Raw genomic sequence first — 27,694 nt, 5'->3', positions numbered from 1 at the left:
TTAGGCTGAATCCAGGTTTAGATTGTGTGGCTACTCAAGCTGAAGTATGAGTAGATTAGAATTCAAACTCTAACAATATGATGTCTTTATGTAAAATTTAGTGGAATAAAAATGTATTTATTGCATGATAGTGCTGACAGAAACGGAGGCCGCATTCAGCTGTAGTTATTAATGAAGAAGCAAACACTGTTCAGACTGATGAATCCCTCCCGCATCAGTTAGAGCTGCGCGGTGTCTAGTTTTTTCAGCGGACGTGCTCACTGCCTTGGAACATTCTCCTCACTGTGCATGGATGTGTGTGTGAGTGTATGTTTGTGTGTGCGTGTGTGTATGTAGGCTGTATGTGTGTAAGCTGTCTCCTCTCGTGCTGGTGACGACTGACTGCCACCGAGTCTCACGGTGAACAAACGGGATTATAAAAAAAATAAAAGAAAAAATCACTCCTCCAGAAGGGAACCGTAGCACGGCGGTACTTGTTGTGTGACCCGTCCTGTCTGAGCTACCACCGGGTCGGTCCGAAACGATGAGCCAGCCTCGGCCGGACGAGTTCAAGCCTCCTCCGGAGTGCCCGGTCTTCGAGCCAAGCTGGGAAGAATTCAAAGATCCGTATGCCTTCATCAACAAGATCCGTCCCATCGCCGAAAAAACTGGCATCTGCAAAGTCCGCCCGCCACCGGTGAGTGCAATTTAAAAACGGTTTCACGGATGCTGAATCGGTTCACCGTTAAGACGGCTGTAGATGGACCCAGCGCTTGGGATTTAAAGGGACTGTTAAACATGGCGGATATCACGTACGACTATGTTCATTCTTTGTGCAGCTCGCCGCTAGCTAGCTCTCATATGTGGTGACACACAACCCCAACCGCGCTGTTTGGCTCGATTTAAAGCTCGTTAGCAGCAATATGAACGTGTCAGTTAATTAACGGTGGATTGTAGCCGTTGGTCACCGTGTGTCAACAAAGCCTCGGTGCTCCCTTCATTGAGCCGCTTAGCTAGCATGCTAACGCTAGCTAGCAGCTCAACAACCAACCTGTCATAATTCAGTACACGGCTTTGACATAGATGGCTATGCGGAAGCCATTCTCTTTCTCCTGCGTGGAAGAAGATAAAGATAAGATAAATATGGATGTGGACACTTTGTATTCCGTTTTGTCCTTTAATGTCCTCGCAGCCCTGCAGTTGAGGTTAATTATGGATTATTTGTTGAGGAGCATCATGATGCAGTTGGGTCAGTCAGTGGACTTCATCCATCACTTCTCCATCCACCACCAGTGTGTGAATATCTGAAGCAGTGTGTGTTTATTGCTTTGGTTAAGCTTCATAAATATTCCCTTTATTGGTGCCACAGAAATTGCCCCATGATGGGACGAGGAGTATTTTGTGTTATTTAAATATTAAGCCCACTATTATTGTTAAAAAGCAAGTTGTGGCTTCTGAAGTTGTGGCCCAACTCGCCATATTACACAACATCACAGCTGTGTTGCATGTTTATGATGATTTAAGTTTCTTGGAAGATGAGCCACTGTTCATGTGTGAGCCTGTGTTGTAAGGGTGTTGTCCTCCATGTTGGCTTTGTGGTAAGCTGGGCTGGTGAGTGAGTCTTCCATCTGGCCATTTTGTGTGCCAGTGGGGGATGTTGGCTACTGACTTAAAACAAGAACTTGAATCTCTGCTCAGATGATGCGATATTGTTGTTATACGTGCCTGGGTGTGTGTGATGTTGACATGGATATTGATTTGTGCTGTGGGTTATAAACTGAAAAGGATCACTGTGTTCTTTCAGTATTCACAGGCCTTGCTTTTCTTGCAAACTTGATTTTTAAACCCTGTAACCATGCAGTGGTGTTTCTCTTTTTATCTGCCCAATTTAAGTTAAGTCACCATGGGTAAAGAATATGGAAATTTCCCAAATTTGGGTCAATGCTTTGAACAACAATTGTCACAAGAGGGCCATCTTCAAAGGAAACACAAACAGACTATAACTATTAATGCAAAAATAAAAATCCTACAATTTTCCACCTGTATAAATATCCACTCACATGTTATGATGACCTTCATGTGGCGTTGTGTGTATTCCTGTCACTGTTTAGGGTTGGCAGCCTCCATTTGCTTGTGATGTTGACAGACTTCACTTTGTTCCTCGGATCCAGAGGCTCAATGAGCTGGAGGTGAGTTTTGTTATTTAACAGCATCTGTGTTTATGCCAAAATTGTAATTGTAAAATTATTTGTTAATTAATCCCTAGTTTTTAAATATTAAACCAAAAGCATATTTAATTATTTATTTATATTAAACAATAGGATGCACCACCTTTGTTCTTGCATAAATAGCAGCCTGTTCAGATTATTTTTAGCCCATATGTTATTTTCCCCAGCGATCGCTTGGTTTTCCTTGAAAGCCTCAGTTAATTTCCTCTAATTTAATTAATTTGTGGCTGACTGTTATCATTTATTACATTTTATTCCCAGGCACAGACCAGAGTCAAGCTCAACTTTCTGGACCAGATTGCCAAATTTTGGGATTTGCAAGGAGTTGCTCTTAAGATTCCTCACGTGGAGAGGAAGATTTTGGATTTATATAAACTAAATAAGGTTGACAATTGACATCACATTTATATATATATTTCAGAATGCAATTAAACAGCTCACACTAATAACCTAAATTATTATTATTTATTTATTTATTTTTTTCACCACAGCTGGTATCGGAGGAGGGTGGCTTTGACGTTGTCTGTCAGGAGAGGCGATGGACCAAGATTGCACTACAAATGGGTTTCGCCCCTGGCAAAGCCGTCGGCTCACACCTGCGAGGCCATTATGAGAAAACGCTCTATCCTTACAGTCTGTTTCAGAGTGGAGCAAACCTGCTGGTGAGTTGGGACGCATGCATCATTATGACAGCCTATCTTGTTCCTGATGATACTCACAAAGAGAAGCTGTCATGCATATTAAACAGTGTGTGGATCGCTTATAAACAAAACCCTAATAATGCTCATTTATATCTTTTATTTCTACTAATTATTCAAGATTACAGTCAAAGTTAAATTGCATATTTATGATGCCATACAGTTGTGTTTCACTTTGAACAAAAAAATGAATGGAACTGAATGCATTATTAGGATACGCATGTTCTGTGTTGGACTGCAACTTATACAAAATATGTTTTATGTTGTATTTTATTTAGAGATAACAATTTGTTTTTTACAGTGTGTTTTTTATTTGATGATTTAACTCTGTTGTCTCTGTCTACTGAGTGTCAAATTACAATCCGGTGTGTAGTCATGTCGTTCAAGCAGCCAAATATTCCCTTACATGTTATAAGAGAGCTTATCTAAGGTCATTTGATTGGTGTGTGTGACCGTCGGAGAGGTCACTTTAAATTGTTTAATTACCCGAGCTCTCTCTTGCCTCAGGCACCAGAGCCAGCTTCCAAACTGATGCGTTTGGGGGCTGATCCTGAACTTGAAAAGGTATGTGTGCGTGTCTTGGTTAAGAGCCACTTGGCCTCACAATTAACAGAATGCATGTTTGTCTGTGGCTGGACACTAAACTGTATTTCCAGCATGTTGTTGTGATATTTAAAGGCATGGCATGCTGAATTAAACCCCTTTTTTAAAACAGTAATCAGCTGATTTTACAACAAAAGGATCACCTCAAACTAATTATCTTTACCTTTACAAGTCCATCTACACTTACAAGGATAGTTTGGATTTTTTTCAAGTGGGAGTGTAGGAGGTATTTATCCATTGTCAGTATATTACATAGTCGGCATGCCCCTAGTTTCAGTATCATTCTCTTCAAAGCCTGACTCCATTCATTAAACAGTAATTTAACATCACTGAAGTTCAGATTCACCAAAGTCACACAATCACACAAACAAGCTAACTGATCTATGTAACAGCAGACCAGCAGGTCCTGTGTTCTGCAAGGTAAAATGACTGTAAATGGAGTCTGGCGGCTCGGGCAAGAGCATAGATGGGGAACTGAAGCCCTCCCCATCACAACATTGTGCCGTCCACAGTCTACTATCAATAATACACTGAGTGTGGATAAGTACCTCATAAAAACCTACTGCACACAATCCAAAACATGCATCTTGGGAAATCATTTAAAATACATTGTTTTTGGCAGCAATCAGGTGCTAATTATTTATCAGTTCAAATATTATAGTAGATTTTCTCCTCTTATCTGTCCCTCCCAAGTGCTACTATAATTAAACTGCCAACTCATGGCCAACTCCTTGAAAGTCTGATATCTGTCACCTGTACACCCTCAGCACATATCTGTCTTTATCTTTGATATGGCATGCTCCTCCCGAGTTTCTGTGCTCCCTGTTTGGGGTGACAAACTGTGACTAACCACATCCTTCTTATGGCCTTTTTTTATCCTGAAACTATGTCAATATCAAACAGTCCCAGTCTTACAACCACTGATACTTCCTCATATTTATTTTATTACTGCTGGTAAACAGAAGTAATGATCATAGAAACACCACATGGCTTTAAAACGCAGGCTGTGGTATGCTCACACTTCCTGTTTGAGACACTTCAATGTGTCCTGTCTGTGTTTGCGTAGTCATATTAATAGCTTTATCTAGTGCTCCATTTACAGTATATCTTACTGTTTGCAGCATTTGCACATACAGGTATTTCCAGTTAGGCACACACGTGTCTTTTTTAGTAGCTGCTGAGCTGTAGTTTTAATTGGCATGCTGTTTCCCTCAGTGTGTTCAGAAGCCGGTTCAGCCAGTGGAGAGCACAGAAAGCATGGAGAGCGTGGACATCAAGGAGTACAAGCTGCAGGAGCAGGCTCAGAGGCAGACTGCCCAGACGCCTGACATCGGCCCCACTGCTCGCAGAGCCAAGCGCATGAAGTGTGAGGTGGGTGTTGTTGAAGAGAGCGACAAACACCTGATGAAAACAAGCAGCACATTCTCCATTCTCCACATACTAAACTATTTAAGTATTTTTTAAGTTGCCTGCAGTTTAACTTCTCATTTCTTCTGTAGGCCGCCTGCGTGAAGACTGAGCCAGGTGAGCCTGGCGACAGCAGGCCAAACCTGAGGCGGAGGATGGGTTCTTTTGTCGCCAAGCAAGAACCAGGTCAGACTCCACACCACAGAGGGAAAGAATAGTCACACTAATGACATTTACAGTATTTATGGTAACTCTTTACTTTAATCCTCCTTATTTAGCACCCGTAAGCTGTATATAAACATTTCATACGTAGCTGATAAACTATAGTGTAGCTATAAGCAGAGACTGGATTTAGTGGCAGATTACAACCAGCTGAAGCTTCTCCCATGTGCAAAGCATGAACTCCCACTTAGGATTACTTAAGTGTTAATTGTTCAGGAGTGTTTTAAGTGGGAGCTAAACTTCCTCTCCAAAACAACAAACCAGATAATTTAAACCGGTAATGACACTGAATAAAGCAGTTTCCCGTTAAATAAAATCATTTGTTTCTGACACTCCTTCTCACAGAGGAGTTGCTAACTACGGGGCTGACACAAAAATGCAAACAGCCTTTTCTAGAATAAGTGTTTGGTTGGTCCGTTCTGGGCTACTGTAGAAACAAGATGGTGCAACATGGCAGACTCCGTGGGCAAGGACCTGTTGTTGATGGAGATATAAACGTCTCATTTTAAGGTAACAAAAACGCAACAATTATTATTTTCAGGTAATTAATCACTAATGAAAACATACTTATTTTATTGTGTTCCATATTGCCAATATACCCCTCTAAATCCTGCACACTGAACCTTTAATACAGCATCAAACCAGTATTTGCTATGTAAAGATATAGCGGAGTTAGGGCGTCCTGAGCAGAGAATAAAATCACACTCCTTCTGTGTGCGTCGTAATCCAAACTCCCCTATTCTTTGTTGAGGAAGCTGGTCTGGCCACGACAGTTATTGCTGATAATGCCATCCCAATCCACAATAGCAGAACAGTGTTGTTACAAAAGTGTTATACTCACCCTCAAGTTAATACCTATGTCAACAGCGTTGGCTCCGTCAACCCTGTTGCCTTCGTTAGCACTATATGCACTGTTAGCTGCCAGCTTAGCCACCTCCATGTTGAGAACCGTGTGCAGACAATCCCACCTTAGACCCTGAATCGTTGATGGAGGCTGCTGTATAAATATAATGAATTACAGCATAGTAATAAACAGTTGTAACAGTATAAAATATGTCTTCATAGGTGAAGTTATAACAGTTAACAAATACTGAACATTAATAAACACTTAAATAATGTCCTAATCGCTACATACAGCTATTACAGTGTGTTACAAACAGAGTTGTGCAAGTCACTGAAAATTTGTCATTTGTTTCAGTTACTAATTACTTCTCTCAAAAACAATTGGATTACTTTACCAATAATGCATATAAAAGAAATGAGTTACTAAGAAAGACTTAAGACTTTTCAATTAAAGCACACACTATATTATTTTAGTGTTGCAGTGACTCAGTGTGGGATGAGACAACTGTCAGTTTTTACCCAAGATTGTGCCCATTATCACTATGCTGATGACAAGTGAGTAGTGGAACAATAAAAACACAATAGATATTTTTCAGTAGGCGTGTTTATTGTAGCATGGACAGCCCTTTAAATCAAACAACATGAGTCAGTTTTTAAATTCTCCTGGCAGGGTAAGATGAAATAACAACTGTTTCTCTGACATATGACAATGATTTTTAATCACGATGGGCCCCATGAAATAAAAGTGATAAACACATCGAGGTTTGTCCTTGTTAACCTCAACAGTAATTCAAATCCTGCACATAGACTACAACCCACTATTTTTGTCCATGATCTTGAGGAGGGTAAAATAATGTCCATATCTCCAGGACAGCCAGCTCAAATTGCCTGAACTGTCAGCCAGTGTGCACAGTGACGGTCTAGTGCTGACTGATTTACATCATTTTTATTGCACCATTGTAAGGTCGGGTGAGTCACCATTACACAGTGTATGTGTGGTTCAACCTGCAGCACTCCTAGTCACGTTAATTTATCAGTAACCCATGGAAACATTGCGTGCAATAGTCCACCTTCTCCCTCCCTTCCTTGCTGCTCACTCTCACTCTCTGTAACACACACGCACACAAGACAGAGGGACCGTCTTGTGTGACCCAGGCAGACTCACCTGACCCAGGCATCTCTACAGGTGATTTAAAATTATAATCTCTAATCTGGGGATTACACCGCGTTTGTCTGCTATAATGAACACAGAGGTAACGCATAGCAAGCCTATTTAAATTTCAGTCATTGTAATTGTGTTATTTAATCTGAAAAAGTAATTAGTTACCACCAAAAGTAGTGGAATTACCCATTTATTAAAGGTCCAGATGTAGTGGTATCCAGTGGTGAGGTTGCAGATCTGAACTTCTCCCGTGTGCCAAGCATATGAGAAAAGTACACTGTCTGAAAGGTTTAATATAGAGCCAGCGTTTGATATGTCCATTCTGGGCTACTGTAGAACAACATGGCAGACTCTGTGGAGCAGGACCTGCTCCTTATGCAGATATAAACTAGTGCTGCTTGATTAATCTAATCTCAATCGCAATCGCGATGTCAGGCTGTGCGATTACATAACCGCATAAAAGGCTGCGATTTGCGATTTAATGTAGGCTAAATAAATATTAACGTGTGTGCCTGTGAACATGACTGCCTCTCCTGTAGTGTGTGGAGTTTGTTGACATCACGCCCACAAGCTATCCTGGTGCGTGCAGCCGGCGTGCAGCAGTGACCAACACAGACGCTGAAGAAGAGCATGAGCTCGACCATGAACAGGCTGAGTTGATGGCGAAAAAAACGTCTGTTACATGACAATACTTTGGATTCAGGTATGGCGACGTTGAACAGAAAGACGTGCTGTGTAAAAGTTTAAAAGTTAAAGTCGCCACATCCCGCGGCAACACAACCAATCTATATCAACACTTGAGACAGCACAGGGAAAAGTAGGAAGAGTGCAGTTCTATGCTGCGCTGCTGTGTGAGCAGCATGTTTGACTGTGCTCAGTCTGTTGATGGTCATTGACACACTGTCTGTCCATAACAATAACTCTGTCAGGTCAGTGCCCCCTGATATAATGTAGGGGAAACACTGAATCAAGCAAAAAGACTCATGATACCATTTATTTATTACATTTTATTGTAGTTATATTGTAATCGCAATCGCAAATCGCGATATTGTCCACCACAATCACAATCGCACATTTTTACCAAATCGTGCAGCACTAATATAAACGGCTCATTCTAAGGTAAAGAAAACACAACGATTCTTATATTCAGGTTATTATAACCTAATGAAAACATAGTTATGAATATTACACACCGTTTCTGCCAGTAGATGCCCCCACATCCTACACAATGGACCTTTAGATGCTTATATCCTGTTTATGAATGCTAAATAGGGGACACTAAAGTCAAGTGAATTAACTGTAGATGTTCTCATTAAAATGTAAGTGGTGTCAGCAATGTTTCCTGTTGCCTTGCAGAAAAAGAGATTCCCATTCCAGTGAAGCAGGAACCAGTTGAAATTAAAGAACCAGTAATTGAAGCTGACAAATCCAAGTCACGGTACAAGAAATTCATCCCTCCGCTCATTTCAAGTCCAGTAAGTAAATTTGTCTTTAAACTCCTCTTTTGGATAAAATTTACCTGCATGAGATATTTAAGTTCTTGGTGAAAAATGAAAAGGCTTGTCAGTTTAATGCATCATCAGAAGCTTTAATGACTTCACATTAAACTTGTGCTGTTAAACTGTCTATTATGCATTTGAAGTTTGTTTATAGAAACACACAAGCTGCTTTAATCAGGCGTCACAGCTCTTTAAACAGATTCATCACAGACTCCTCCTTTTGTTCTGCAGGTGGATCTGGTCGTGTGTCTGGTGTGCGGCAGCGGGGGAGATGAAGAACGTCTGTTGCTGTGTGACGGCTGCGATGACAGCTACCACACCTTCTGCCTCATCCCTCCTCTACCCGACATCCCCAAAGGAGACTGGCGGTGCCCCAAGTGTCTCGCTCAGGTGAGGATACACCGCAAAGACTGATGAATGTGATGCACATTTATTCTTTTTTAATGGACTGTGCAGTCATTGAAACAAATCTGTCTGTCTAAGAGAGACAGATTTGTTTAAACATTATACATATACATTATATAAACATTTATAATATAAAAAAGAGAATATAGAAATGGCTCCAAAACGATTTAACACATTTGTTCAATGTTGGTTTTTAAACCCGCAGGAATGCAACAAACCTCACGAGGCATTCGGCTTTGAACAAGCATTCAGAGACTATTCTCTGCGTGCATTTGGGCAAATGGCTGATGCATTCAAATCTGATTACTTCAACATGCCAGTTCATGTAAGTAGAAGGAGAATAACTCAGTCCGTCTCTTTTGCTGTGAGTATTTTTTAAAGTTTAAATGTCTCTTTCATGTACTCATCACAGATGGTACCCACGGAGCTGGTGGAGAAGGAGTTCTGGCGTTTGGTGGGAGCCATCGAAGAGGACGTTACTGTCGAATACGGAGCAGATATTGCCTCAAAGGAGTTTGGGAGCGGGTTCCCTATTCCCAATGGGAAATTCAAGGTTTCCCCAGCTGATGAGGTAAACATGTAAAACAAGCCACCTGAAATCCTCAGAGATACGATGTCGCTGTGTAAACAAAATGTGTCAGGGGTATAAAGCATTTGATTGGGTGTCCCCTGGTCGCTCACTGTGTAGAGCGCGTTGCATTAAGTCCTTATCGCAGTGGTGAGGTCCAAGTCTGGCATGGGGCTTTTTGCTGCCGGTCGTCACCTCTTTCTCCCCTTTCATATCTCTCTGTCTCTCCATAAAGCATGAAAAATGTCTATAAATTATCTTAAGAATAAAAAGCATTGAGTTCAGTTTCCTCATAAAAAGGCCTTAAGAGGTATTAAAAACTCTTAAATTTCATTTTCAAAAACCTTAGATATTTTCTCTTGTCTGTTGAAGGCAGTGATGTTAGTTATAAAATGCTTCTGTATGAAATTGCTGGCTGTCAGGAGACCTTAACAATCATCAGCCATTGTTTGTTCAGGGAAAATTGACATTAAGCATTAAACTCTTTTACAGCAATGCTGTGAGTTCACATCTAATGGGTTAGAAGGATACAAATATATATATCATTACAATAAAGTGATGGGAAAAAAAGTCCATAAAAAGAAATTAGTAGCAGCAATGTCTGTCAAGAATTATGAATAGCAAATAGACAAACAAGCTGAATGATTAGGGATGGAGTCTGCCATAAAGGACAGTTGCATACAAATAAAATGTTTTTTAAATAGTAGAAGTATCTATAGGAGTCAGTCAGTACCATCAGACCTGCAGCACTGTCACCACTGTTAGCTACAGTAGCTCAGCAGTTCAACAACTCATTATGGGCGAGTGAAGATTGCAGCAGAAATGTTATTGATTAATAACTTTTAATTGGTTATTCCATTCATCCATTTTATGTCGCTCATCCAGGCCCAGGTGCATTAATTAAATTGATTAAAACATTAGGAACTTTTGTCATTTACTGCTGACAAGTATTAAAAATGTCATATAGTTATAGATAATTCAAGGCTATAGTGTCCTGACAGAAAGATCACAAAATGGGAATTAAATTTGCATTCTATGTGATATTACAAAGGTCCGAAAAGGTCTTAAATTTAAGACATAACCCGCAGAAACCCTTTGTGGCAGTCATATACAACAGTGGTTCCCAATTGGTGCAGTCCTGGGGTCCAGATTTCTCCTTAGTCAGTAGCTCAAGATCCACTATTTTAATACATTCAGCATCATACTTGTGTTTGGCCATGTCCTTGCTCCAGTTCTCTGTCTCTGTCAAGTAGCTGTCTGTTAGTCACTCACTCTACAGCCGAAAACCTACTTCAAAATAAAGTGTGTTTTTTCAACTTGACACGTTTGCAAGTCACTGGTGGTCCACTGAGAATAGATCAGCGACCCACTTTTGGACTGCGACCCACCAGTTGGGAGCCACTGATATACAACACTCAGGGTCTAGGTCTAGGTCGGAGGGAGGGTGTTACATTTCCATGATGATGCCTTCCCGTCACAGTGGGTTGGGACGACGTTATCAGCTGTAACTGCCGTATGAGCACAGCACAGATTGGCGGCAATTAGCAAACAAGTGGGATGCACACACTGGGACTCATGCACTAACATGCACACGCAGCCAGACAGTCGACCACAACAAAGAACAGAGAAGTTTGAAACACAACACACAGAGGAAGCGCGACTTCATTCTCTTCTTAGGACACCATTAGACCTCTATGTCATTACATAGCAAATAGTGGTTCAGTTTGACATTAATGCTCTGAATGCTGTACACAAAAACTTCTGTTTATGACATTCATTATTCGAGAAGTATTATCAAAGGTGTGTCCCTGTGTTATTAAATTCTGTATGTTGCCTCGACTTGCAGAAATACCTCAAGTGTGGCTGGAACCTCAACAACCTGGCGATGATGAACCCGTCTGTATTGACTCATGTGACAGCTGACATCTGTGGGATGACGCTGCCGTGGCTTTATGTTGGCATGTGCTTCTCCTCCTTCTGCTGGCACATTGAGGATCACTGGAGCTACTCCATCAATTATCTGCACTGGTACTTAAGACTCTAAGACTCAGGGCTTATTGATAAGACCAAATATATTATTCATGGTGGTAAACATCAAGAAGAGACTTTAAGAGACTTTGTGTCATTTTAAACTAAATCTTACGTTTATCTTATTTGACTACAAGGGGGGAGCCCAAAACCTGGTATGGAGCTCCTGGCTTTGCCGCAGAACAGCTGGAGGCGGTGATGAGGAAACTGGCCCCGGAGCTGTTTGAGTCTCAGCCTGATCTGCTGCATCAGCTGGTCACCATCATGAACCCCAACACCCTGATGGCCCACGGAGTTCCAGTATGTATTTATGCAGCTTGTTTGAGACACACTGACTCCTTCTGTCTATAATCCACAGTAATGCACAGCTGACACTTTGACTAACAAGCAGCTGGAACATAAATCATCTTCTTCTGTCTTCTCCTGTCTTCAGATTTACAGAACAAACCAGTGTGCTGGTGAGTTTGTCATCACGTTTCCGAGAGCCTACCACAGTGGCTTCAATCAGGGCTTTAACTTTGCTGAGGCGGTCAACTTCTGCACCGTGGACTGGGTATGTATCACTTAATATCTTGTTTAGAGAAGTAATCAAAATACAACTAATATAGGTGGTTGCCAACCAACACACATGTAGTGGTGTAAGTTTGTGTTATAGGTTAATGCATCAAGATTTGAATTAGCTTCAGTATTTAGTATTTTAAGTGTTTTGCATCAATATAAACTGAAGAGGAAGGGACAGGCACCGTTTGTGTATGTGTGTGTGATTTTATTTCATGTGGGACATGTAACTAACAATATTTATTATTAACTAAAGGAACATCTCACCCTCCAAATGAACATTTGTATATCAATAACTCATCTGGTGTTACGTTGAATACTTGAACAAAAAAACTTCACACAGCAAAACTATATCAAAATATCTTTTTACAAACTCTGACAACTTGCTTTGTATAATTTAAGCCTCATTTATCCAGCCGTATGCTCAGTACTTCCCAAACAGACTGCCCTATCCGACAGCGAACTGAAATGAAAGGGAAACTTTTATTTTTTATTTTAATTAACCTTTTTGCGTTGCGACATGCCTCACATTTCTGTGGTCTAGGTGCCTGGCGTTTTTGCCGGAACGCTCTAAAGTCCTCAAGTTGAAAAAGCCTCAACTCAGAGCTGAAAAACTCCCCACGTCTTCTCCGCCTTTTCCCCATTGTCCAATCGGATGATTCGAGAGGCTGACCTTCTGTGATGGTCATGACAACAAGTTTTCAGCAGCAATTGTTGGATACCCAGAGCTATAGGTCTTCACAAACCAGCAGTTTTCAGCAGGTTGTCAAACTGCCCCTGAGTCATCCTAAAATATGCCTGGAAACGTCCATCATGGAGGCGAAGCTCCTGGACCAACTGGTGTGATCCACCCTCTATCTTTTAGAGTCTCATGTACCCACACAGATCTCTGTTTGTCTGCTGACAGCCTCTCACCCTCAACCAGAGCTACAGCAAGTCCCCTCTGCCTCAACATTTTAGGGGCTAGATACTAATTACTGTCAAATAAATAAACAGTACATTGATTACACCAGAATGTTAGGAGGTGATGGGGTGGTTGCCTGGCAACAATAAAAAGGCGCAGCAGGTGTTTTTTTTTGTTTGTTTTGTTTTTTACTACTGGCATTCAGTTAAAAAAAAACAAGAACATCAATCTATATCATAATCTTTGGCTTTTATTATGAAAGTATGTGTCACTGTCAAACAGCGGAAGGCAGATAATGACAAGCAACCAAGAGAAAGAAGATGACGGTAACGTTACTTACTCAGGAATAAATCAGCAGCATGGAAATATACGGGTCAAAGGACAAAGCACATGGTGTTACAATGAGGTCATGAGAAAACACACGATGTACCTTCCTGGTCAGGCAGCTCACTCTGCCAACTTCTGGCAGCAACACAGCAACATTAGCTGCTCTGTTTTAACAATGTCAGGCTGAAAGTAAAATAATAATAAAGCGCTTTTCAGAACAGACTTACAAAGTGCTTTACATGTCAATAATTAAAACAGACAAGACATGAAAACAACTTTTAAGAGAAATGATAAAAACACTAAAGTATATAAAAGCTGAGGAAATAAAAGACAGTCTAAGTGAAGTTAAAACTGAAGAAAAATCAGGCAAGGCTCTCAGATTGAAGTATGTTTTAAGAAGGGACTTTAAAGAGATCACTGACTTTGCAAAAAAACATTCACACAGGCTGAAATTTAACCGTGCTGTTCTGTCAGATGCAGTGACTTAAACTGACTGACCCTGAATCGCATCAAAACAAAGTCATACCGTAGCAGACCTTGTGATATCGGCAAATGTCTTCGCGTTGTCCAAAGAATTTATATAATATTGTATCATGATGGAACTATTTATTTACACCCCTAGTGGATAAATGACACCTGGAATATACTGCACGAGTTGTGTTTGAGTTTGTAAACGTGTTTAGATACAGTTTTGCTGTTGTTAAACAAGGTCACCCATGACTTTAATTCATCAGGAATTTTCCCAGCTTTTGGATTTTGAAGTTTTCTTCACAAAATTCAACATAACATGGAGCAAGTAATTGATATACAAATGGTCAATTTGGATTTGAATTTTTGTTCCAAAAATTACTTAAAAGAATGATCAATTGCCAAAACTGTAGCAGAATTATTTCCCATGAATTTCATGTAGTAGATTAGCTGGTTCTGTGACTCGACACTTGATGAATGAACTGTCCCTATAACTCATTTCTGTCCTCTCTACGTCACCAGATGCCTCTTGGCAGGCAGTGCGTCGACCACTATCGTATGTTGCACCGGTACAATGTGTTCTCCCACGATGAGATGGTGTGCAACATGGCCTCGAAAGCTGACACACTCGACGTGGTCCTGGCGTCAGCTGTCCACAAGGACATGATCGCCATGATCCGAGAGGAGCAGGAACTGAGAGAGAAAGTGAAGAAAATGGTAAGACTGTCTCCCTTTTTTAAAAATGTCATTACACCATTATAGGGTGTGTTGTGAGGAGCAAAATAAAATTTCTGCTCAGTGTGTAAAAACATATAATTGTGTTTTCCTTTGCTGTTTGAGTCTTGTTGATAGCTAGCCAGGCTTTCTTTACAACAATTACATGTTGAGTAAAGTGATATCAGATATCATGTTCGCTCAGGCAAACAAGCTCAATGTGTGGATTTGCTTTTTAACACCTCTGTTGTTGTCTCACGCCTTCAGGGAGTGTTGCATGAGCAGACGGCAAAATATGATCACCTCCAGGATGATGAGCGGCAGTGTGCCAGGTGCAGGACCACCTGTTACCTGTCTGCCATCACCTGTCCCTGCAGCCCAGGAGTACTGGTCTGTCTGTACCACACCAGTGACCTCTGCTCCTGCCCCATCAACAACTACACACTGAAGTAAGTCCCTCTGACGCTGATACACAGAGGCAGTTAACAGGCTTTGGTCGGTAAAAATATACTTTATCACAGAGTGTTCTGGGCCATCTGAAGTAGATTTGTGTCTTATTATTACCCCGACCTCATAAATTCAGTGTTCTGTTTGCGCCTGCAGTTTCAGATACACACTGGACGAGCTGTTCCCCATGATGAATGCTGTGAAGCAGCGAGCTGAGCTGTATGATGAATGGGCCTCCCATGTGACAGAAACTCTAGAGGCCAAACTGGAAAAGAAGAAAGGTAAGCAGCAAGAGCAAATAAGAAAACAGAGCATTAAAGGACCAGACCAGTGGTTTTTAATGAGAAAGCCAAATAAATCTGCATATACCCTCCAGTCATTTCTCAAAATATGCAGCCGTAACGTTTGTGAGCTTTTGGTCAAACGGCTGAATTGTTAAGATGTTGAGGTGATACACACACCTTTAAAACTTAAAACTAATTGAAACATGTAACTACCTGCAATGCACTGTGTAACGTTCTAAAAACCTGCCTGTTCACACCAATGCAACTAGATGAGACAGTGTATCATCTCTATGCAACAACTCGCTGTTCCTCTGTTCTGATTTGCAGCTTTTCAGGTTCATTGTGTGGCTGAATTTAATTTGTAGCCTCTTAAAATATGAATGAGGATAGTGAGAGTGAGATACTGGCTACAGCTGCATTTGTAGTAGTGATGAAACGGTGATAAACATAAACAAAACGAGCATCAGATGGACTGTATTCATCATAAATATGCCACAATAATATAAATAACCAGCACCAATTAGTTATTCAGTGAGAATGTATGTGTGTGAGGGGGCATAAGCACATACAGCGAGCAGCAGCGACCCACTGTTCAACACCTGAGTTGCAGGTGTACCATCAGCCATGGCAACTTTTCTCTGCAACGTGCTAAAACGGTTCTGTCTCGTCTAGAATCATTGGTCTGAACTGGGCTTTACATTAATTATGATTTTTCTCATTGAAAAATCTTTTATCCTCACACTCGTTTTCAAGGTGGAAATTACGTTCCTCCTGTGTTGTTTCTTGGCTGACTTACGGGAAATACGTGTACTTGTTGCAAGTGAGCAGAAAATCTGTAGGGCTAGTCACCTGTGTAGGTTTGTAAACTGCATCGCTGCCTCGCTCGAACTCGGAACAGCAGTTCCAAAATGTCCCAGTCGGTGTTCACATTACACAGTGGCTTCCTGGAGCCCTGTTTTTCAGGGGTTTTCTGATTTCCACCACCTGTCTGCCATGAGCACACCCATCATCGCTCCCTGTCTCTCTCATCGACCACACACTCACTGCGCACACATGATGCTACTCTTATAACGTGTTCATCAAACTGTGTCAGCACCCCACAAATATTGAATTGAAACACCACGTGTTTGATACACGTATACAGGAAAGGCGGCACAGTTGTGCAGTGGTTAGAATTGTTGCCTCACCACAAGAGTGTCCTGGTTTGAAACCCAGGGTGGGGGAGCCCCTCTGTACAGAGTTTTCATGTTCTCCCCATGTCAGCATGGGTTTTCTCTGGGTACTCCAGCTTCCTCCCACAGTCAAAAGACATGCCGGTTAACTGGTGACTCTAAATTGTCTGTAGGTGTGAATGTGAGTGTGAATGGTTGTCTGTCTCTGTGTGCCAGCCCTGTGATAGTCTGAGACCTGTCCAGGGTGTACCCTGCCTGATAGGCTCCAGAGTCTCACATACAGGAATGCTGCATTTATGTGCTGTCATGTAGCTAAAACTCTTTTCACTCTGAAGTCGGCAAAATAATTTTATTAGACCGATTAATAGAAGTCACTGTCATATTTGATTATCTATCATTCGTGGTGAGTGAGATTCGTGTTGTGTTCTAACATAAACTGAAAACTTGACTCCTGGAAGGAAGGAAAACGCATTTAAAAATTCCAGCCCTAGTACCATGAATTGGGAAATCGTTTTCAGTAATGTAATTATAGACACACAGGATTTACTTTGCTGAAACCACTGGTATGGTCCTTTTAAAGCAAATGTTACAAAGCACAGTCACTGTGGCCAAAAATGAAAAACAAGCAGAGGCAATGTGTTTATTGTCATCTATGTGTGTTTATTGTAATTTAAACCGTAAATGTGTCAGACTGTGATTAACCAGGTGTTCTCTCCTCAGGCCTGCCAGTTTTCCGCTCTCTTCTTGCTGAATCAGAGTCCAACCTGTTTCCCGACAACGACCTGCTGCGTCGGCTACGTCTGGTCACACAAGACGCAGAGAAGTGCGCCTCGGTGGCTCAGCAGCTATTGAATGGCAAGAGGCAGACCAGGTAGCGTTAACACACTCTCCTACTTCAGATGAAGTTTATAGATTAACTGTCTTCACATTTCTCTGCATGTTTCCTCGAGTCAGGAGGCAGCATTAGTGTCTTAACAGGGTTCATTTCTTTAATTGATTGGCCGCTCTCTCCTAGGTATCGGTGTGGAAGTGGTAAATCATGCAGCCAGCTGACTGTGGAGGAGCTGAGGTCATTTGTGAGGCAGCTGTACAACCTCTCCTGCAGTCTCCCTCAGGCCCCCATGTTGAAGGTAGCTGCAGTGGACAAATAAATTCTACCTCAGAAAATCAACATTAATTTGAATTCAGGCTGGGCAGACACTGTGCTTTTAAATTAATCCTCACATACATAGATTAATACATATTTTAATCTTCACAGACAATATCTGCAACTTTCATGCTCACACTGTACAGATCTAATGAGTGGTCACGACATGGAGCTCAAACTGAACATACATGCATGTGTAAATTCAGTGCTAAAACACTCTGAAATATGTGTATTTGATTTAGCCAGGTCAGACTGTTGAAGCCTCATGTTATTGTTAGATAAACTTCCAAATATATTTATGTACAGAACAAAGACTGTGGATTTTGTCATTTACAATGGCAGCACACTGGGAATAGAGGTCTTGATTACAGCAAGTAAAACACTTCAGTATTCATATGGACACCTGACGAGTTTTAAAGTTCTAGTGTGTAGGATTTAGGGGCAAATATTGGCAGACATGGTAGAGAAATATGTTTTCTTTAGTGTATAATTACCTGATAAGAAGAATTGCTGTGTTTCCATTACCTTAGAATGAGGGTTTTATATCTACATATCTATATCTACATGTTTCTACAGTAGAATCGACAAATCAAACACATAATTTGTGTTTTCGAGTCAGTGACCGTAGTTAGAAGCCTATCTGCGATGAGCAGTGTTGGAATAACGCTGATTTGTAACGTGAAACTTCTTCATTTAGTGTTTTTACCGGCTGAAATCACCTGGGGTCTCACTGATAAACATTGCATACGCACAAAATGAGGCCTGAAAGAGGCGTACGCCACTTCTCACGGAAAAGTTGTGATCTATAATGACAGACTTGAAGGAAGAACATTTGACTTGTGCTTATGCACATTTTGGAGATGGGAAATTGGTGACGCAGAAGGTGAGGTGGAAGCCTGATGGTAGAAATTGTCAAATAATTTTTTAGTGCACACCATTTTTGGCTTTTCTCTGTTCGTACATTTTTAGTATGGATCCTACGCACTGTTTTATAAATGAGACTCCTGGTCCGTTTGTTTTGGAGAGGCGGAGACCTCTGTGGATAATTCTGCTCCTGGAAAACAACGTCCTGAACAATGAACACTGAAGGAATTCTGACCAGAAGGAATTTTGGCTGGTTGCAATCTGCAGTCCTCACAGCTAGATGCCACTAGATCCCCCTAAATCTTACACACTGATCTTTTAAGGCAGAAAAGGCAGCTTCAGACAACTAAGTAGTTTGCTGAATGAATGTGAGTTGAACATTGAAATTAGCTGGGCTGTGATGGTTTGTGTGTTAGTACCCCGCCAATACAGTATGGGGGTCATGGTTCACAGCCACATGCAGAATGCACAGGATGTAGATAGAAGTTCAAACGCACAAGTTCTGCAACCTTTAGCCGTACACCACTAGTAACAGATGTTGAGGTTAGCACAACAAGCAGATTGGCGTGTGAATCAGTGCAAATGAAACACCACAGCTGGAAGACCTGTCTGTAGGATCCTGGTCAGCTGCAGCAGCCCCAGAGAAAGACTTGTGTATAAACAGACTATTGGCATAGCTCCACCATTGTAGAAGATGTGAATGGAAATATATCGAACATGCTCACACACATGCGACAGTATCATCAGGTCGAGGGAAAAAACGAACCGGAGCCAAACTGCTTATCCCCGCTGCTTTCAGGCAGCCTTTAGATGCAAAAGCAGGACGAGATAAAACAATTACTGAAGCAGTTGACATTTACATTGGCATATAGCCTGTAGCATTTCTCCTAATGCACAAGATTAATTTTTTATTATTAATTTATTTTAGATTTCATAGCATAAAAATGCTTTCAGTTCAGTGTATTGTGACCTTTTGGGAAAGTGCTCTGTCTTTGTACAGTCTAATACACAAGTGTTATAAATGATGCTTATTTTATAATTATATTATAATTATTTTAAAATGTTACCTCGGTCCCCAACAAGAGGATTGTGCCTGTCTTTGACACTTACTCTAATGTCACTGTTCAGGTCTGCAAAGGCATTGATTTCTTTCTGTGTCTTTCTTTAGGAACTCTTGAATCGCATCGAAGACTTCCAGCAGCACAGCGAGAAGGTCCTGGCAGATGAGGTCCCCAGTGTCGCTGAGATCCAGAGCCTGTTGGACATCAGCTTCGACTTTGACGTGGAGCTGCCTGAGCTGCCCCGCCTGAGGGTGAGGCTGGAGCAGGCACGCTGGCTTGAGGGCGTGCAACAGGCCAGCGCTCAGCCTGCCACCCTGACTCTGGAGACCATGAGGAGGCTCATCGACCAGGGAGTCGGGCTGTCACCTCATCTGTCTGTGGAAAAAGCCATGGCACGTCTGCAGGAGCTGCTGACTGTGTCCGAGCACTGGGAGGACAAGGCGAGCAGTCTCCTTAAAGCCAGGTGAGGGCGGCAGATCGGCGGCGGATCCATAATGTTAGCATCTAAGCCACAGGGCGGAAAAACATCCAACACCTAGAAGACACTGTGATAGGTTGTCATGCTGTTAATACCTGTAACTTTCTGTCCAGGTATTTGCACTGATTGTACGTGAATAATGTAATATTTCATCAGTGCTCCTGATTTTGCTTCATTTTAATTACAGCTAGTGCAAAATGCTGCTGCTAGAATATTCAACAAGACCAACAAAAAAGTGAGCATCATATTTAGTTCTGCTCTCATTCCATTGGTACTCAGTGCTGTTCAGTATTAACTGTCACAAGTGCTTTTTAAAGGCTTTAATGGCATGGCTGTCAGGAATGTGCATCTTTTTCTTGCCATTATCAGAAAAACTAATTTCAAGTCGAGGCTTAGATTTTTACATTTTTCAAAAGTGTTATGTTCCCTCACTGTGCTTAGTTCACTGCAGCCTTGAATTTTGGGTTTCACAGTATTAAAAAATGTTAATACTTAAATTTTTAACACTTCTCATGGCTTTAGTTATATTCCATCAAAAGAGTTTTGGTTCTCCTGTAAAAACTGAGCACACAGGATATTTTGAAAGTCTTGGCCTGAGTATTAATTTCAGAAAGCTTCCTGTGAAGGTGCCATGATGATTCTTGTTACAGTGACTTAACCTGGAGGTGCTGTGAGTATTTAACCTACAGTGTATCATTTGTGTTTCACTATCAGACCACCACACTCCATAGAAACCCTCAGTGCTGCTGCCGAGAAGGCGTCTGGCATCCCCGCTTATCTCCCAAACTGTCTCCTCCTGAAAGACACCATCAGGAAAGCCAGTGAGTGGCTTCAGGAAGCAGAGGAGCTTCAGGTTAGGACGCAATCGACATTTCGTGACTTTGGAGGGGTGTTGATAGATGGTATTCTTTTTGATTTGAGTCTGATTGTAACCCTGAAATCACCCGCTTTCTTCAGGCCACTGGTTGCACACCGATGATTGACAGCCTCTCTGACATGGTGCTTCGAGGACAAGCCATTCAAGTCCATCTGGAGCCTTTAGACAGGCTGGAGTCGTTAATGGTAGAAGTGCAAGAATGGAAGGAATCTGCAGCCACAACTTTCCTACAGAGAGACTCGACCCTCACCTTACTGGAGGTAAAATCCCGCAAATTCAAATTGAATGTTAAATCCATCGTCTCACTCGCTCCTCATGTCCACTGCATCTGATCTCATGATTGCTCCTTTTTACCATCCACTGAAAATGCCCTTCAGCTGCCACATTGCTGGTGTAGTTTGAGCTGAATATGTCATTAAAAGCATATTTGCAGCTCATTTAGATGAAGAAGAACGCTCAAACTTTCACTGCAGTTACTCATTTTAAATGTCGATATAGCTGATTAGCAGCACAGCAGCCTGGTTAACACATATTTATGAGCCATGATTAAATCTGTATTTCATACTTTGTCTAACAACAGAAACTGTATATTAATATGTAAATATGTAAAAAAGAGTGACTACCTCGGGAGGCTGGCTGCATCAAAGCAAAATATTTACACATAATATAGAGCAGAGAGGACATAATGGGGTTGCGGGGATAGAAGTGCCAATCTTTTGATTAGTGGACGACCTGCTCTACCTCCTGAGTATTTTGTTGGGTTACTGTAATGACAGTTTTAAACAGTCTTTTATGTCACATTTTTGTTATTAACCTACACAGTGTCTTTATGACTCAAAATACATGGTGACTTAAAGTAGCAGCTGTGTTTTTGGCAGCCAAAAGCCGATGCCTGGTTGTCAGCCTCGCAGACACTTTTAAAAGTTAGTTTTGAGCCCTGCATTCATATACATTTAGAAAAGATTTTTACACTCCAGAGATGTGAGCTGCTCCGGAGGAGAAAAAAAAAGAGCTGGTGGACTTTACTCTTTTACTCCTCTGAGCCTGTTGGTGCAAAAAAACTGACCATTGTTTTGTTCATCACAGGTCCTGTGTCCGAGGTGTGAAGTTGGAAAAATAGGTTCTCCAAAGAGGAAGGCCAAGAAAGGGAAAGAGTCACCGAAAAATAACAAAAAGAAAACGCCAAGGCTCAACACTCTCAGTGATGTGGAAAAAGCTCTCTCAGAGACCAGGGATTCTACCTCTGCAGTAAGTGGAGTCACTCTGAGATAAATGTTTAGGAGGACTGTGGCAGTGGATGGCATTATTAGACTCTCACCATCAGGAGATGTTCTGACTCAGTCTGTGTTTTATTCACCAGATGGCGACTCTGGAGGAGCTACGGGCGAGGGAGATGGAGGCTTTCTCTAATCTCAGGGCAGCAAATGAGTCAAAGCTCCTTCCCACAGCAGACTGCATGGACCTGAAGGTGTGCGTCTGCCAGAAGGCGCCCATGGGTGCGATGTTACAGTGTGAACTCTGCAGGGATGCTTTCCACAGCGTGTGTGTCAGAGACCCGTCAGACTCCTGCGAAACACAGCCGTGGCTCTGTCCGCAGTGTCAGCGATCAGAAAAGCCCCCCTTGAACAAAGTCGTCTCTCTGGTAGCATCTCTGCGGCGCACTAGGGTGCGTCTGCCGGAGGGCGATGCGCTGCACTATCTGGTGGAGAGGACAGTTAACTGGCAGCAGCGAGCGCAGGAGATCTCACAGTCTTGTAATCTGCCAGAGCTGGAAGAGAGACCGGGAACTCCGCCTACTTTAACCCGCTGGGCTTCAGGCAGCCATGACGCTCAAAACAACACTCAGGTCACTCTTCATCTGCCTGTGACACCTTTTGTCTCATTTAAATGAAGTCGTATTGTGTGTAAATGTTAAGTTTGGGGTTTGATGCTTTTGATACAGGCTCCTTGTTTGACTCCAGAGTGGAATAGGACAAGCCATGCTCAAACCGTCTTCTACACCGAGCAGAGATGCATCCCGCTGCAGGGTCAGTGTCATCTTATTCTAACCTGCAGCAGCAGCTACATAAGAAACCTGTTTGAAAACATGAGTCGTGCTTAATAGTGTATTATAGATTATTAATGTTCTGGGTGTTTTTCTGTGTGACAGGTCTGAGCCAGGACCTGGAGGAGCTGATGGTGGAGGGACTCCTGCTGCAGGTGTCTCTGCCAGAGGTCCAGAGCCTTTTTCATGTTTTACTGGACAGAGCCAGCACCCAGCACACGAACAGATGCACGTCGCCACCGCAGGACGAGTCCTCCGACTGTGACAAACACATGCAGTTCAACTCTCAGGGAAATAATCTGCCTCTGAACCAGGTACAAACTCTGACCACCAAACACAGTGATTAACCCCTCAAACCTGCCTCCACATCAGCTTTAATTTGCTTTTATTGTTTAGGACGGTGCAAACGGTGTGAGGGAAACTATGATCAGCTCAGAAAAGAAAGCAAAGCGGCATCTGGAGAGGGAAGGATCCGGCGCAGAGCGCAGGGTGAAGGACAAAAAGCACTCTCACAAAAGACAGAAGATGAATAAAAAGAGGCCGACCTCGACCTCGTCTTCTCCACGCTCTGATTTCTCCCAGTCTGATGACTCTGATGAGGAAATGGCCGTGTGTCCGGCAGAGAGGTGTCAGCTGCCAGAGGGGGACGAGGTGAGGAAACTTCTGTCAGGTCACAATACAACATCTGAAATATAGATAATACTTTTAGAAAGCGTGGATAATACGTGTTGTGTAGCTAAATTAAATTAGTTAGATGTGTGAATTGTCTTTATTAGATTTAGGCCACAAACATAAAACGTAGCAGCTAAAGGAAAACCTCAGGTCAGTTCCTCTGAATATCCTGAAGCAATGCCGTTAACAGAGGAGGTGGCTTTACAGAGCAGTAGATCTGAAAGACAGAGTGTCAGCATTGCAATGATATTTTAAGAACAGCGTCTGAAGACCACCTGACCTGACCTGAGGTAGAAAACCTGCAACTACCAGAATGCACTGTGCCGCACCAGACCAATAAACACTCCCCTGATGGGTGATATAATTTGAGTTGCTCATCTGAAAAACAGTATGGCGACCGGCTGGTAACAAATGATCTTGAATTACAGCTAAACAGTGCACTAAAATATATTCCTGAAGATATTTTAGGCGAGAAATAAGCAATAGTGTAGCAGAATCTTGGTTTATAATTGATCAGCACTGCCTAGTTTTACCATTTAAGTGTAGTCTGAGTTTGAGAAAGAGAAAGTCAGATCTCTCTCGATCAGTTTCTATACTCTTTGTGTCCGTGATGGTGGCCATAAGCTAATGAGGAAGCACATTCTGTAGTTTGAGCAACATCCCTAGAGCCAGCGACAGAGCTGGGAGATGAGCAGTGAGATGGAGGGAAGTTTACTATAGTTCATTTACACACACTACTCTCATTGTAATTATATAAGGTGGTTGAAAATTGGCAGAGTTTACCTTTAAAAACCTGCTGGTTAACATACTGGAGCTTTAGCAGCTACAGAGCGGGGGGGCCGGTTGCACAAAACACCTTTAATTAGGATTTTCTTTTAAGTCCATGTTAAGGCTTTCTTAAAGTAAAATCAGTTGTACAAAACACATCTCCTTCAGGTTACCTTAAAATATTCACTTAAGAACTTAAGGTTTTCTCCGTATCTTGGTCTTATACTTAAGGAATCCCTTAAAGTTAGTTAAACCATTGCACAAAAGACTTCAGGTGTCACAAACTTGAGCGCAAGCAAACAAATGTTTAACTATTGTATTTTACCACTTTAAAAAAGTTCAGTGCAGTAAATACCAAAACATATTTACTTAACTAAGGAAACCCTTTAAGGGATTCTGTGCTACACCCTTAAGTAGGTACCTCAGCTTAAGAAAAATTCAGTTTGAAGTATTTGTTGCAACTGGCTCCAGATATTTTCCTCAGGAGTAGACAGAGAGCTGAACAGAGTAAATATTGGACTAACATTCATCAGGTCGACACAAACACGACTTCAGATAAATGATAAGGTTGCTCCGTAACTGCTGCATGTGTCAATAAGCTGCCACTAAGTTCACTATGTCACCTTAAATATGTCAGCGTTGTGTTTACTGTCAACTGGCAGATTAAATGATAAATCATTTTCCAGAGTGGTTAAAACACCTTGTGTGTGTCTGGCTGCAGGTGGACTGGGTCCAGTGTGACGGCAGCTGTAACCAGTGGTTCCACCAAGTGTGCGTCGGCGTTACGGCCGAGATGGCAGAGAAGGAGGACTACATTTGTGTCAGGTGTACACTGAGTGATGGACACGCGAGAAAATGAAGAGATTTTTCTGAAGGTTGGCTGGAGAGGTCTTTCTGTCATCAGTCCGTTTATTCGAGCCACCAGTCTGGATGTGTCACTGATCCTGCCCCCCCCAACCCCACCCTCACCTCCGTCATGTCTGTCCGACCCTTTTGTAACAACGGTGCTATCTCCTCTTTGACTTGTTGTCCAGAACTATAATGTTTAGTTATTTTTTTGTATTTTTACATATATATATTATATATATTTCTTTCTTCTTATGAATTGTTTGTGGTTGTCTAAATGAAAACAAAAACAACAACAAAAAAAATACACAGGATGTGAAGTGTGCTGCATGGGATTCCATTACATCGGCGCTAAAGGAGTCTTACAACAGTAAAGAGGGTGAATCAAGGGTTAATATTATCTTCTCTGGAACCTCCTTGCATGTTAAACCAGAGCTAAGGGGACACAAGTCACAGTTTTCATCCCTGACCCCCCCCCCCAAAAAATGACTATTACAGTTCTTTTCTTTGAAATCCAGTGTTTAGTACATGCATCTTAATATAATTATTCCCTTTTTTTGTAGAATAGGTTTATTTATCTGAGCAATAATTTTTTGTCTGAATTGACTTAAATGGCTTGATCTCCGCTGAGTTGTGTTGGTGCTTTAGCGATGGTGTGATGTACAGAGAGCTACACAAATGGATGGGTTACATCTGCGGAGTGGCGACGCAGCGCTGCCGACACGTCGCCACCGCAGCATGTAACCCGGCATAGGATACTGTGGGGAGGACGCCCGGGTAGCTGAAGATGTTACAAGTTTATATTGTGGAATAAAGCCCTTTTGTTCTATGGAGAAGTCTCGTCATTTCTCTTGAACACACGGAGGAAAGAAACCACTAGATGTCCTCGTAAACATGATTTAAAAGGGAACAACACTCTCTTATATTTAATGTACATTTAACACAATTATTTTCAGTCTTTGTTGGTGACCAAGTGTTGAAAACACACATATAAAAGGGAGGGATTATTTCCACACAAAGACTTTTTGTCATCCTGTGGGTGTAAAGAGATTGACAGTATCCAGAGACAAATGTAATGGCAATGATAATAAAAAACACTCGGACAAACTGTGATGGATAATCCTTGGGTTTTCACAGCTCGCTGAACAAGAATTAATGACTTTAAAGGCGTGTTCTGCCGACAGTGGGGTCACAATCATCATAAACTTCTTTATTTTTCCTCTTTGACTTCAAATTATAAAATCAATCCATATTTTAGCAGCTGAAGCTCTGCAGGCTTTTATGGTGTTTTTAAAAACCCCAGCTCTTAAAACCTGAACCTAAGGATGAAGAGGAAGATAATGACAGCAGGTAGAGCCAGGGGGAGATCCATTAGTGTGTGACCATAAAATATCTGTGGCAGGAGATAAAAAATACAACACAAGAACCGCGTCGGCTGTATCCTTTAGACTGCCTGTTATCAAGCAGCAGTGACGACCACTGAGTGCAGAGGAGCTGCAGAATAAAATGATAATCAGCTGTAGTAGAAGAGATTTCAGAAGAATTGTTTTACTTCTTGTCATTTTAAACACCTTGTGAGTCTGTGTGTGTGTGATGGCAAAATGTCCAGGTGACACCATTTAAAGCAGGAACTACAACAGAAGCAGTATTTTGCCAGATGTTTATACACCGGCTACTTGAGTAGGTACACCTGTTCAACTGCTTGTTAACATAAATAGCTAAACAGCCAATCACATGGCAGCAACTCAGTGCATTTAGACACGTAGACATGGTCAAGACGACCTGCTGAAGTTCAAACTGAGCATCAGAATGAGGAAGGTGATTCAAGTGACTTTGAACGTGGCATGGCTGTTAATGAGTATTTCAGAAACTGCTGATCTGCTGGGATTTTCACACACAACCATCTCTAGGGTTTACAGAGGATGGTCCCAAGAAGAGAAAATGCCTTGTTGATGCCAGAGGTCAGAGGAGAATGGCCAGACTGGTTCAAGATGATAGAAAGGCAACACTAACTCAAATAACCACTGGTTACATCCAAGGTCTGCAGAAGACCATCTCTGAACCAACAACACGTCCAACCTTGAAGCAGATGGGCTACAGCCGCAGAAGACCACACCAGGTGCCACTCCTGTCAGCTGACAACAGGAAACTGAGGCTACAGTTCACACAGGCTCACCAAAACTGGACAATAGAAGATTGGAAAACGTTGCCTGGTCTGATGAGTCTGGATTTCTGCTGCCACATTCAGATGGTAGGGTCAGAATTTGGTGTAAACAACATGAAAGTATGGATCCATCCTGCCTTGTATCAACGGTTCAGGCTGTTGCTGGTGGTGTAATGGTGTGGGGGAGATTTTCTTGGCACACTTTGGGCCCCTTAGTACCAACTGAGCATGGTTTAAACACCACAGCCTACCTGAGT

General features: G+C 42.0%; 1 protein-coding gene across 2 annotated transcripts; it reads left to right on the top strand.

The window, feature by feature from the left end:
- The first annotated feature begins 300 nt into the window (after positions 1-300).
- On the top strand, positions 301-26,102 carry kdm5bb (lysine (K)-specific demethylase 5Bb). Of its 2 annotated transcripts, XM_049581491.1 has the most exons (28): positions 301-676; positions 2,091-2,168; positions 2,469-2,591; positions 2,699-2,869; positions 3,413-3,469; positions 4,724-4,879; positions 5,008-5,101; positions 8,499-8,617; positions 8,873-9,031; positions 9,252-9,371; positions 9,459-9,617; positions 11,461-11,642; positions 11,780-11,942; positions 12,076-12,195; positions 14,422-14,616; positions 14,881-15,062; positions 15,217-15,341; positions 17,237-17,387; positions 17,532-17,646; positions 19,696-20,051; positions 20,781-20,919; positions 21,024-21,203; positions 22,030-22,191; positions 22,304-22,789; positions 22,886-22,970; positions 23,093-23,301; positions 23,384-23,638; positions 25,149-26,102. In XM_049581491.1, the coding sequence occupies exons 1-28, from the start codon at positions 524-526 to the stop codon at positions 25,284-25,286; spliced, it is 4,632 nt and encodes a 1,543-aa protein (XP_049437448.1). In that variant the 5' UTR covers positions 301-523; the 3' UTR covers positions 25,287-26,102. The 2 variants fall into 2 exon arrangements, with proteins under 2 accessions (XP_049437448.1, XP_049437449.1); XM_049581492.1 differs by lacking the exon at positions 3,413-3,469.
- Positions 26,103-27,694: the final 1,592 nt, after the last annotated feature.

The sequence above is a fragment of the Epinephelus fuscoguttatus genome, linkage group LG7, assembly GCF_011397635.1.
Source record: "Epinephelus fuscoguttatus linkage group LG7, E.fuscoguttatus.final_Chr_v1".
Classification (NCBI taxonomy): Eukaryota; Metazoa; Chordata; class Actinopteri; order Perciformes; family Serranidae; genus Epinephelus; species Epinephelus fuscoguttatus.
The sequence above is the reverse complement of the archived record's forward strand: the minus strand, read 5'-3'. Positions and strand labels throughout refer to the sequence as shown.